Source organism: Rhinatrema bivittatum, chromosome 18 (assembly GCF_901001135.1).
Source record: "Rhinatrema bivittatum chromosome 18, aRhiBiv1.1, whole genome shotgun sequence".
NCBI lineage: Eukaryota > Metazoa > Chordata > Amphibia > Gymnophiona > Rhinatrematidae > Rhinatrema > Rhinatrema bivittatum.
In genome coordinates, this window is record NC_042632.1 from 47,977,936 (window position 1) to 47,991,172 (window position 13,237).

The following is a 13,237-nucleotide window of genomic DNA, read 5'->3' on the forward strand; positions in this document are numbered from 1 at the left end:
CGTTTGATATATTAGTCATAGGGCTAGCCTATCAGTATTTCAGTTTTCTGCACAAATAAAGATGAATTTTAAAAGCCTGGCACGCACCAAAATCAGGAGATGCATGTGTGTGTGTAGGGCTTACAGGCGCCTACTGTATTTTAAAAACCAGCCAGCCGTGCACACATTTTCCATGGCATGCACATATCACTTGGATTAAAAAAGAGGCAAGGTCTGGGAGGTGTGTGGGTATTTCAGGGCAGGGATCAAGATATGGGCATTTAAATATTTGTGGCAAGGTCCAGTGCTGTGTAACTTTACTTCTGCTATTCACGAAGTGTAAGTCTAAATGAAACCAGTTCCATGCCTCACAGAAGGGTTTCAGGGTCAGGGTTAACTGGGGGGAGTGCAGGCTCTTATACCAGGAGGGTCCTGAGGACTTAGCTGTACAGTTTTAAAATTCCCTGCTTGGGCACAGTCAAGCTTAAAATTGGGTATACCTATGTGCATGCCCAAGCTATTTTATAACATGTGCATGCTAGTTATAAATCCCTGTTTGAAAGTTACTGTCCCAATACTGTCCCTACTGTCCATATTGGCATAAACTTAATAATGGTGAAACAGTATTTAACATTGCGGGCTTGATTTTCAAAATGATCTCTATGCATAAAATCTTACGCATGTAAGTAGCATTTTGAAAATCAGTCAGGGGCCAGTGTACATAAAAAGATGCTAGTAACTGGGTTTTGCATGTACTTTTTTGCACACTGAGGAGAAACATTGTGGCGGGGATGGACTAGTGACTTATGCGCATAGGAGAAAATTTTCAAAGGAAAATGTAAATGTGACATACTTTTGTTGCAATTTTCAAAAACCCATTTACCCATGTTAAGAACACTTAATAAGGGTAAAACCTATTGACACTTCAGTAGCATGCATTGTAGCAATTTTCAAAGGCTCTTGAATTAAAAAGGATGCGCATGTTACCTGCCCAGGTTACATCCTGCTTAAAGCAAGTGTAACTTTGTGCAAGGTAATTTGTGCATATTCTGGGCCAATTAGCTGAGGATTTTCAAAGCAAACTTATGCATGTAGCGTCACTTTAAAATCCTTGGGCGGGTTATTATAAAATGACTCTCCCTATATGTTAGGAGAAATATGTTCCATTATCCACAATGTAAAGTTTTATCTTTAACAGAATTTACACAGAAAACAATTCTTATTCTTTATATTATTTATTTTATTTATTTATTTAACATTTTTCTATACCGAACTTCATGACAGGCGTCATATCAGGCCGGTTTACATCAAACTTAGGGGTTAACTTAGTAAAAAAACCGTATAACAAGAAGGCCGAAGCGCAGATACAAATAACAGGGAAAATGAACTTGGAGGCTAGAGTAGCCAGGAAATAAAGGACAGAAAAAAAAAAACAAAAAACTGGAGAATGAACATGGAAGAATTAGCAATTACTGAATTTGTTCATTTAGTCTGTTGAGCTAAATCAAAGCACTGTTCCGATGTTATGCTTGAGGGAAGGCTTGGACAAAAAGCCAAGTTTTGAGTTTTTTCCGGAAGGTAATCAGGCAGGGTTCCAGTCTTAGATCCGTCGGCAGGTTGTTCCAGATGAAGGGGCCAGCTGTGGAAAGTGCCCGTTCTCTCGTGGAGGTTAGACGAGTGGATTTAGTTGGGGGAGCTTGAAGGGTTCCTTTGTGTGCCGATCTGATGGGTCTTGCAGAAGTGTATAATTTGAGTTGTAACTGAAGGTCTAAAGGAAGTTGGTTGTGTATGGATTTGTGGATGATAGTGAGTGCTTTGTGCAAGATTCTGTATTTAATAGGTAACCAGTGTAGGTTTCTAAGTATCGGGGTGATGTGAGTTCTCCGGTTAGTGTTGGTTAATATCCTGGCTGCTGAGTTCTGGAGCATCTGTAGTGGTCTAATGGCAGAGATCGGGAGTCCTAGAAGGAGAGTATTGCAGTAGTCGGTTTTGGAGCATATCGTTGACTGAAGTACTGTTCTGAAATCCTGGAGGTGGAGGAGGGGTTTGAGTCTTTTCATAACTTGTAGCTTAAAGAAACAATCCTTCGTAATATTGTTGATTGATTTTTTTTAGGTTTAAATGGTTGTCAATGGTGACTCCTAAATCTCTAACTTGAGTGGTCTGAAGAATAGAGGTTGACTGATCGTAGCTGGTAGAATGGTCGGGGGAGATGAGCAGAATTTCTGTTTTGGTTGCATTGAGGACCAGGTTCAGGCTGGTGAGTAGGTGGTTGATGGACTTGAGGCAGTTTTCCCAGAAGGAGAGCGTCTTTGGAAGGGATTCTTTTATAGGGATCAGGATCTGAACGTCGTCAGCATATAAATAGTGAGTTAGGTTGAGGTTTGTGAGTAGCTGGCAGAGAGATAGTAGGTAGATATTAAAGAGAGTGGGGGATAGAGAGGAGCCTTGGGGAACACCTAGGGTAGATTTGAAGATAGGAGATTCCTTATTGTTGATGGTGATCTTGGAGCATCTGTTTTTGAGGAATGAGCTGAACCATTGGAGGGCGTGTCCAGATAAACCAATGTCTGAGAGACGATTGAGGAGGATGCTATGGTTCACGGTATCAAACGCCGCGGAGATGTCTAAGAGAACTAGCAGGAATGAAATCCCTTTGTCTAGGCCCAAGAGGATGTGGTCTGTTAGTGAGATGAGGAGGGTTTCGGTGCTGGAAGACTTGCAGAAGCCATACTGAGAGGGGTATAAAATTTTGTGTTCCTCCAGGTAGTCCGAAAGTTGTGTGTTCACCACCTTCTCGGTGAGTTTTGCTAGCAGTGGGAGGTTGGAAATGGGTCGGAAGTTGGAGAGCTCATTAGTGTCTAGGTTGGGTTTCTTCAAGATAGGTTTAATCGATGCTGTTTTAAGGTCATCCGGGTAAATTCCTTGGGCAAGGGAGCAATTAATGAAGTCGGCCAAAGATCTGGAGATGGTGCCTGGAATAAGGAGCAGAAGTTTTGTTGGGATGTGGTCCAATGGGTGGCTGGATGGATATATCTTAACTACAATTCAAATAATGTTTAGTACAAGGTAACTTTGCTGTAGCAAACATAATATAGTAAATGATGGCAGGAACAGACTAAGTTGGCCCACCCAGTCTGCCCAGTAGAGATATTTCCATTTTGGATAGCTGGGCACTCCCCAGCCTCCTTCTCACCTGGTTTTCCTATCACTGCCTGCCATGTATCAGTCTCATGCATGTCCAGAATCTGGCCTCTACCACTTCCACTGGTAGGTCATTTCAGGCGATTCATACAAGACTAGCACTAAATCCAATGATCAGGTTCCCTTCTATGTCTTATTATCAGTTAGGTGGCTAGATCCAGAGGGGGGCAGGAGGGGAAATTTTGTCTGGGGCCAGGTTTAGACTGGGAGTAGTATGTTGGGATCTTAGTGCTGATTATCAGTCCTGGGCACCCGAGTTAAGTACCCAGATTTAGGTGAAACAGTTGCAGGCTTGAATCTAGATGGCTAAAATCTGGCTGGCTAGATTTAAGCTTATTGTTAACTTCATACATAGGTTCCGAGGTATAGCTGAAAATGTGCTTAATTTAGCTGTCCAGTTTGGCCAACTAAAGGCCAGATTCATTAAGGCTTTTCTCCCATTTTGTGACTATGGGAAAAACCTTTGGTGAATCAGGCACTAAGCTGGGTACTCTGGTCTTTTCTCTATATATGAATATATAGAGGTGCATGTGACTTACTACAGTAGCCAAGGATGCCAAAAAGCATATTGCTGCTGCCCAGAGCTTCCCTGCAAGCACAGAAAAGAACCGGTCCATGTGGCAATGCTTGAATCATATTCAAACAAGAGTCAAAATACAGCAAGCGGAAAAGGGAATTCTCCATCTAGTCAGAAACTTGACTATTAAAACACACACCGTGAAACATCTGATGGTTTGCCAGTATTTGGATGATCTGCGGACTGAGGAAGTCCTCGCTAGGCTTTAGATCAAGGGATATGTGCCTAGTACTGAAAAAAACATGTAAACTGTTATGATGGTAAATAACTTAATGACGGTATAGAAAAACTTTAAAATAAATAAACTGTGGTGGAGGGACATGAGAAATTTACAGTCTTAAGCTTCTGAAGCCCAATTTAAAATCAAGACATTTGACCATCTTGGTCAACAAATTGCTAAGGACAAAAAGGAGCAATAGCATTAAATTCACTTTTAAGGGGCATTCCAGTCCCTGCCTCCGATGTTATCTACTTGTGGTTGTTAAGAGGCTTTGATTTGTCTTGTTTTAGTTTGTCTTTTTGTGCATGTCATCTTTTGCTAGCTGTTTTTTCACCTCTGCTGTTTGGTTGACTTTAGGCCTGTTGACATCTGGGCTTTGGGTTGTATGATCATTGAAATGGCCACTGGAAAAGCATTTCTACCAGGCAGCTCTGATCTGGATCAGCTCCATAAAATTGTAGCAAAAGTAGGTGGGTGTTATTGAATTGATATGTATATTCCCTTAAAGGAAAAACATTATAAAAGAAGGATTTTGTTGATAAACTTATCACGATGTCCGTAGAAGTTAATTTTATTTGTCAGTTATACAACTCAGAAAAGTATAAATTATAATTAAACTTTCAGTTGCAAGTTTTATGTAGTTAAAGCACATCTGACAAAAAGATGTTTCCTTGTACATATCGTAACATAGTAATGACGACAGAAAAGGACCAAATGGTTTATCCAGTAACTGCTGCGCTGTGCAGGTTACCCCAGGATTCTCTTAAGGATAGCAGCTGCCTCTCTGTGCAGATATCCCCCAAGCTTATGAGAACCCATAAAAAAAATGGACTGCTAGCAACATTTTTACTGGGCGATGTGCCTTCTGGAAACTTCGCTTATGGACTTGGCCGGAAAAACCATCCTGTGCTTTTTGCCTTGTGTCTGCGGAGCAGTACCCCAGACTGGAAAAGTCCGAGCTCGTGTTGGTTGTCGTCTGAATCCAATTCCTCGTCCCCCGTCAAAGCGGCGAGCACATTGTAGCACAGATCTCAGGAGCACATCATCCTTTTAAAACCTTCCGTCTCTTTTTCATTCTGTTAAGAAGACAAGATGTCATGCTGAGTCAGTCCAACATCCCGCCTCCAACAGTGGACAGGCCGGGTCACAAGTTACCTGGCTGATCCCAAAGAGTAGATCCAGTTCCTTGCTGCTCACTCCTGAATTGTCCCAGGTCCACCTGGCTAATAATGGTTTCTGGACTTTTCCTCCAGGCACTTGTCCAAACCGTTTTTAAACCCCACTAGGCAAGTCGCCGTGACCATATTCTGAGACAACAAATTCCACAACTTGATTGTGCATTGAGTGAAAAAACACTTTTTCTGATTTGTTTTAAATTTCCTATCTGCTAGTTTCCTGGAGAGTCCCCTAGTCCTTCTGTTTGAAAGGGAAAATAACCATTTTCTTTTTACTGTACCACCCTACTCATGATTTTGTACACCTCTATCATCAGTTCTCCGAGCTGAAGAGCCCTAACCTGTTTAGCCTTGTTTTTCTGGTTTGCTCTAGAGTGCCAGATTTAATTTTGACACAGAGAGGGTAATTTTCAAATAGGCTGCATAGCAGTAAAGTCTGCATGTACATGATATATGCAGATTTCACCGAGTATTTTCAAAGTGAACTTATACGCATAAGTTCACTTTAAATATCCACAGGTAATTAGATGAGTATGTGTGCAGATCCACTTATGTAGAGCTGCACCTCTTCTTCAGAGAGCATAACTTACAAGCATACTTTTTAAAATTAAAAATTAAGGGCACACATGCCGACTCTGTCCCCAGAAGGCCTTTCCTTGTTGCACGTAAAACTGGGTCACCTGTGCACTTTTACACATTGAAGAAAATTCTTGTTCTCTCAGCACATAGTTAAGCTCTGGAATTCATTGCCAGAGGATGTGGTTACAGCAGTTAGTGTAACTGGGTTCAAAAAAGGTTTGGATAAGGATAAATCCATAAACTGCTATGATGGTAATTAATAAGCAATAGTAGCTTGTGATCTATCTAATGTTTGGGTACTTGCCAGGTTCTTGTGGCCTGGTTTGGCCTCTGTTGGAGACAGGATGCTGGGCTTGATGGACCCTTGGTCTGACCCAGTATGGCATGTTCTTATGTTCTTTTGTAAGCCCAGGACGGTTTTAGAGCAGCATAAAGCCTGGTTGTAGATGGATTGGTGGTAACAGTGCAGAAGCAAATAATTTGTTTGCCATTGTAACCAGATGCAATTTCAGAATTACCAGGAACTTGCATGCACAAATCTAGCTAAGAAATAGCAAGAATGCTGATGTAGATTGAATTAAATAACACAACTATTGAACCCAAAGGTGCTCTAAAGTTAAATATCTTCCGATTGCCCCCTAATGGACTATCTGTGCTTCCTTGCCTTTTAGATAAACTGAGTCCACGCCTCCAGGAACTCTTTGAGAGCAATGCGGTCTTTGCTGGGGTAGTTCTCCCGGAAGTTCATCACCCTACAAATGCAAGGAAAAAATATCCCAGATTAAGCCCCTTATTGGCTGACATAGTACACGTATGTTCAAAGAGGTTTGAGTTTATATATCAAGGTTGTTTTTCTTTTCTTTTTTTTTTTTTGCGGTTATTCGAATTATTGCTGATGCAGAATTGAGTGTCTTCATCCTTTTAGTATTTATTGCAATATCGCGCAGACATCCGTATGAACGGCACGGTATGACAATTTATCCATTCACTTTTCGGAAGCTTTGTGCAAATTACAACCTACCAAGATATTGTAACCCTTGGATTTTCTTTGCATATTTGATATTTTGAATGTATCCTGTGCACAGTATCGTGTCATTACCAGTATGCAAATGCAATTAGCCTTTTCCATTTCCTCCGCTCATGTGCTAAGAAAGAATGGTGTGCACCCGGCTGCATCGCGGTGGTGCATTTTTGCCTGCTGCGGTTGCAGCCGCGGTGCACACTGTCTTCCCCAGAGCACCCCTTGCAAAAAGTGTAGTTATTTCTGGCGCTATTAACGGCGATGATGTGCAAAACATTATCATCCGCAGCGCAACCGGACCCGAAATATTTTAAATCCTGCCCAAACCCTTTCCCCTTTCCCTCGTTTAAATGTTATCATCATGATGCGGTCGTTATTGCCCTGCATAAGGGTTTTATCGCATGTGATAAGGTCCTAACGCACGCGGTAATGGCCCATCGTGTTTTGGAAAATGACCCTGTTAGTTTGGACCTGGCCCTTCTAAACACATGAGGTTTGTAATCATCTAAATAGCTAAGCAGTAATAGCACAGCTGTTGCCTGAGCATCTAGTCTCCCGTGTAACGGCTAATACCTCCGATAAAATAATAGGTTGTGCATTGTGTTTTACAGTCTTGTTTACAAATCGATCCTCCTGATAGGGTATCAGCCACAGATCTGCAGCAGCATGACTATTTCACCAGGGAAGCATTCCAAGACAAGTAAGTATTTTATCAGATCTGAACACGAAAAGCATGCACTGTATCAGATCGGCCTACATAGAGAGGTGTGTCTCGCTCAGATTTATACCACGTAAATGATCTATAGGCTTAGAATATGAAGTCTTCCCTTGGCCTGGCGTGGTGCAGTTTTATAAATAGACGAGGTGACGCATTAAGATTGGCTATCCTTTTTTACGATCCTTCCAAATTCAGTTCAAAGTGTTACGCTTATTATAGGGGGCTGGGCAGCTTGGCAGAAAACCAGATTGATTCTTGTGCACAAAAAAAAAAGGGGGCCACTAGCAAGCAGGCTGTGGCAGCAGAGGGGACACAGCTAAGCTGGAGGAAGGAGGAGAACGTTTACACCTGCAGATTTCCAAACTTGGACACAGGACACCATGTGCCACTTCCTTTTATGTTGTGCGGGCAACAGTTTGCTCGGACAAAAATGTTAGCTTCAGGGGTTGTCCAGCTAACTCCAAAAATTAACCAACAGACCCTTTGAAGATTGACCTCTAAAAGGCCAATTCTAGAAAGATTTTTTTTCTGATCAGTACGTATTACACATTTAAAGAGCCTGTTTATAGCAGCTGTTATATATTTCTTCTTGCACATGAGGTAGTAAGGTGATCTGTTTAACATTTAAATGTAGATATTAATTGCAAAACTGAATTAAATGTAAATGTGTTGGACACACGTAATATATGACACACACATTAAGGTGTATAGGCATTATTTTGTTATCAGATTTATGCAAGAACTTCAGGCTAAATTGCTACAGGAAAGGAAAAATAACTCTTATGCAAAACTCGGAGAAAACAGAGAGCTGGATTGTGGAAAAGAGGATAAACGGACATTTCAAGGAAGTGTGTCACAGGGCAACATCAAGTTCCCGAGGGTGAGAAACACGGTCTTAGTTTGACCGATTTTCAGTATTTGTTGGTACCTTTGTACTTGTTACATGAAGGGACAAAGTGCCCTTTAAAAACCAAGAATGCTTGTCACCGTTAGCTCCTTTATCTTGTTGTTGGGTTTTTTTTGGGGGGAGGGGGATTTTGTACATAAATAAAATTATGAGTTTGAGATATAAGGATAGGCACTGAAGTCAGATGGTATTCATTCTTATTTTTCTCCCTTTGACTGAAATTATTTAGTTTTAAATGTTTTTTAGACTTCTTAGCATTTTTTAAATACATTTGTTCAAATTATTTCTTTAATTACATAAAAATTTCAACAGCCTGTCTGAACCCCATTGAGTATTACTGTAGTACTGTATTTTTATTATATAATGCTATTCATCCTTCAGCGGTAAAAACTAAGGCAGTCATTTTCAAAAGGATCTACACGTGTAAAACTGGGTTTTGTGTGTGTAAGTGCACTTTAAACACATAAGTGGGCTTTTTGAAAATGACTATGATAGGATGTTACATTTATGCAAAATTACCTCCAGTCTTCTGTTTTTAGGGGTAGTACCTTGTAACTTTTGTTTGTTCTCGCATCGCAAATCTCTTTCTGCTGGACCAAGCTAGAGGCCCTGCATAAGGAGCTGTCTGATTGGGGCCAGCTGGAACGAGAACCCAGAAGGCGTTGTCTGGAGCTATTGACAGTGACCTCCAGAGAATCATGGAGGATGTCTATTTTACAAGGACACCCCTGATGTTGTCATGAGCACTCTTTGCAGTGGAATTGCACAGACCTGGCAAATGTTTGCTCAGCACAGCACCTTGGCTCCCCTAGGTTTGATGAGCAGTTCTCCTCTTGCCTCTGCTTCGGCTCTGAGCATATTTTCAATGACCCGTGTTCAGTGCCCCGAGCCTGTCTTGCCAACTTCTGCTCCAAGTCAAAGTCATATAGGTTTAGAATGGGAAGCCTCTCCTGCCTTCAACTTCACTCAGTCCCAAGTCCCAAAGAGCCAAGTTGTAATCCATAGAGATCTTTGGCTTGATGTTTGATGTAATCCAGACATCCATTCAAGCAGTGTTTTCTAAGTCTGAGAGGTCCTGAATACTGTTCAGAAAAGGAATACTCAATTGATCTCCCATCAGGGCTCTCTCTGTCACAGGTCAGGAATAGGTCTTCACGTGAAGATCTTTCCTTCTATTGTTTTGTTCAGAGGCTGGCTAAAACAGTCTGCTTTGAATTGCAGGTTGAGGGTGAGTCCAGGACACCTCTTCTTGACCTCCTTAAATACTTGGATGCACCTAAAGAGTTGGTGGCAGAATTGGGCCATCCTCTCTTCCAGGATGTATGAGAGAGAATGTGGAAGACTCCACATACAGTATGTCCCACATTAAGAAGGCAGACATAAAGTATCTGAGGGATACAACAACTACTAGTTACCACACCAAAGTATGGTAGTTGAATCAACCCTAAAATCTAGAGCTCATGCCTTTCTCCTCCCCAGATACATGTTCTCTAAATTGTTGAATAAGCTTTGTGCCTTCTATTTCTTGGGTTTTGTTTTTATATCTCCATATAAGATAAGCTCAGTGAACCCTAAAATCCCAGTAGATCCAAACTACTTTTGGAATTCAGGACAACATGTGTGTCATGGAAGAGCTCAGAGACGTTTTGTGGATCTCCTAGTTTGATTTTGAGTTTAACATTGCAGTTTTCTTCTCACCAAACTGTTCCAACCACAAATGCTTCCAGTCTGAGCTAGGGAGTTTACCTACCAGGGTTTCACACTCTAGAAGAGGAGGTTATATGTCAGTTTGCTGGAACTATGGGCAGTTCTGAACTTTCTAAAGGCTTTCAGAAATTGGGTAGCAAAGAGACAGACAGGTGGTCATGTTCTTCTTAAACAAGCAGGGAGGAACAAAGTCCATCCTCCTGTATTAGGAAACTGTTGAGACTTGGAACTGGGCCATCTCTCTTGGGATGATCGTAAGAGCCATGTACCTGGCAGAAGAGAACTTCCTGGCAGTCGTTCAGTTGTCACTTGGACTCTGACATGTGGTCCCTGGATCTTCCTTGAGTAGTGGGGCATACCCAAAGTTGACATGTTTGCAGCAGCTCTGAACAGGAAAGTATCAGTCTTCTGCTCCAGGGGAGATCAGAAGGCAGACTAGCGGCACTGGGCCATCTACCTTCACTGGGAGTTGTATCTTTTATATGCTTATCCTCTGGGGGTCAAATCATTAATAAAACTCGGAGGGCATCAGAGAACCATGATCCTCATAGCTCCCTTTTCTCCAGGATAGATTTGGTTTCCACACCTTCAGGATTTGTCCCTGAGGAAACCAATCTAGTTGGGAACCATGATCATGGTTAGCCAGGGAGTGTTGTTCCACCACCCAACATCTAGTACCTGGCCCTCACAGCTTAGAAGATAAGGGAGATATAATATGGTCCCTCATTTTCTCTACTAAGGTATCCCAAATTCTTCCGGCTTCTAGGATTGAATCCACCAGGAAGTCTTTTGGCTTTCAATATATAAGATCTGCTGTCTGGTGTGAAAGCAAGGCCCTAGATCCCTTCTGTTTCTTCACACCAAAAAATGCTTGAATACTTTCTACATTTTTCAGTACAGCCTAAAAATCAACTCTGTTAGGGTTCACCTCAGTGCAGTTTGCATTCATCACCAGCCTATAGAAGTAAATCCCATTTCTGTACTTCCTCGATGTGTGAGATTCATGTGGAATTAGCTCCCTTTGAAATTGCTGTCAAGCTTCCAGTAGTGTCATGGGACATCAGTGTGGTTCTTACCCACCTGACGGAAGCTTCCTTTTGAATCTCTTGACTCTTGTACGCTCAAGCACCTGATCTGGAAAATCATTTTTTTGGTCATTTCAACCCATAGTCAGTGAACTCCAGGCCCTGGTGACTTTTATCCACCTTATACCAGGTTTCATCACAAAAGCGTGGTTCTTTGCATAGGAACTATTGTGGAAGAGCAGTGAAGGGCTTTTGCCCTTTCCTGACAGCTCTGGAAGAATCTGACTTTTGGAGCCAAGTGTGGTCACATGACCCACGTCTGATTAGTGAACTGTCTTCAGAGAATATTGCTTACAGGTAAGCAACTTCACTATGCTTTCTTGTGTTCTTTGAAACTTATTGTAGTACTTAAAATTCACGTAAAAAAAGAAATGTCACACACTTTGCAGGTGATACCTTTTAATTGAACTAATTTTAATACATTTGTGATGAGTGTTTGAGAATTATATAACCTTCATCAGGTCAGACCTAAAGACGATATTGCCTGAATATGTAAGTAAATTATTGGCTGGACTTTAACACTGTTTTTTGTTAAAAGTTCAAAATTAGAAATGGGCTGAAAAATTGAGGTTGTGGATCATCCAGAATACAGGTATTTCTTAGTGGGGGAGCTTTGGCAATTGAAAAAAGAATATGATCAGGGGCACCAAAATTCTAACCACTACGGTTGCAGAAGATGGGCATGGGCTGGACTTGCTCGAGTGCCCTTTCAGTCATTACATTTGTTAAAGTTTTTTGACTTGTTTTAAATTATGAGAAATCTGTAAGAGGAATGAAAAGGGGGAAAAACACTTGTAGTGGAGGAGAAAATTGTGTGTGAGGAATCACAATGCCTCAAATTCCTTTCATGTTTGTTTCAAAGTGTCTGAACCTTTCATATTGTCAGGTCCTACCTGTCTATATGAGTTGGAAGTTTTTGTCATCAAATCCTGATTGTGAAATCATCACGAGAATGGTGAAGCTTACAAAAATGTTCTGTACATGTATGTATCCCTTGGTCTTTGTGCTCCATGGTGGGATATTTTGTATCAACACGAAGGTTTATTTCTGTTTGTTTCTTGCCTGTTTCATCTAAATATACCCATAAAGATTTCAGATGTTGACTTGTAAGGATAAGGCAAGGGACAATAGCTTTCCAAAGCATCTAGAAGCGTTAGTATCAGGATCATAGGATATTTTCCATTCAATCATCTCTCTCTTGCAGGACATTGAAAAGGACAAAAAAAACAAAGATAACAAATGTGAAACGAAACCTGCTAAAACGAAAGGAGGAAAATCACAAATGAAGAATTCTGAAGAAGATGAACCTTTAGAGCCCATTGCCAACCAATCCCAGATCGTTCTAGAATTATCTCAGGACTGTAACTCTCTTGCCCCTGAAGTAACTTCCTCCACAGATCCAGGAAAGGATTCAAGTGGTATGAAGGAAGACCCGCAAACGGCACCCAGTATGACAATGCCACTTATCAACACCATTAGTGGCAGCCTTACTGCTGCGAGTAATTTTGGTTCCCAGCTCTCCAGTACTAGGTTAGTACAGAATAGATGCCTCCTTGTTATTTTAGTGCTGCCGCTCAGCTGTGCAGAAAACGTTCGGCACACGTGTGCACTGCTCTGATTTAGGGCTAATAGGCAAGAGGAACATTTTTCCCCTCCTGGAAGCTTCCTAATCCCCAGTTGAATCCCTATCAGTTCTCAGAGTGAACTGTGAAAATGGGGAGGAAAATGGCTTCCTCAGAAAGCAAAAGTGGCTGTATATGGTTGTATAAAAATCGTATGGAGCTGATTTTTGTTTCATTCGGCTGAAACGTTGCCTTAACATTTTGTCCCCTGCATGATGTTTTGTAGTATAACGCCAAGGTTCTATTTCTCTGCTACATTCCAGCTGTATTTAAATGCAAGGTGAAAGCCTTTCTTTTTGCTTATGTTTAAGAAAACATAATATTTAGGATCTGAGGAGGAAAAAGTGGAAAAACAATGATCAGGGAGGGAGTAGATGTAAAGTCGGTGGTCTGTAAAATCCTGGTACAGAAGGAAATCAGGTTTTTCACATAAACTTCAATGA

At 41.3% G+C, this 13,237-nt stretch overlaps 1 protein-coding gene across 7 annotated transcripts in view; it reads left to right on the forward strand.

Annotated features, from left to right (window-relative positions):
• CDKL3 (cyclin dependent kinase like 3) overlaps positions 1 to 13,237 on the forward strand; it is a 41,245-nt gene that overhangs the window by 22,023 nt on the left and 5,985 nt on the right. For 6 of the 7 annotated variants that reach the window (XM_029584004.1, XM_029584007.1, XM_029584006.1 and 3 more), the window contains 5 exons: positions 4,338 to 4,450; positions 6,406 to 6,545; positions 7,367 to 7,455; positions 8,185 to 8,353; positions 12,377 to 12,702. In XM_029584004.1, coding sequence (XP_029439864.1) covers positions 4,338 to 4,450; positions 6,406 to 6,545; positions 7,367 to 7,455; positions 8,185 to 8,353; positions 12,377 to 12,702 — 837 coding nt within the window. The remainder of the gene's footprint in view (positions 1 to 4,337; positions 4,451 to 6,405; positions 6,546 to 7,366; positions 7,456 to 8,184; positions 8,354 to 12,376; positions 12,703 to 13,237) is intronic. The other variant, XM_029584008.1, reaches the window with a different exon arrangement.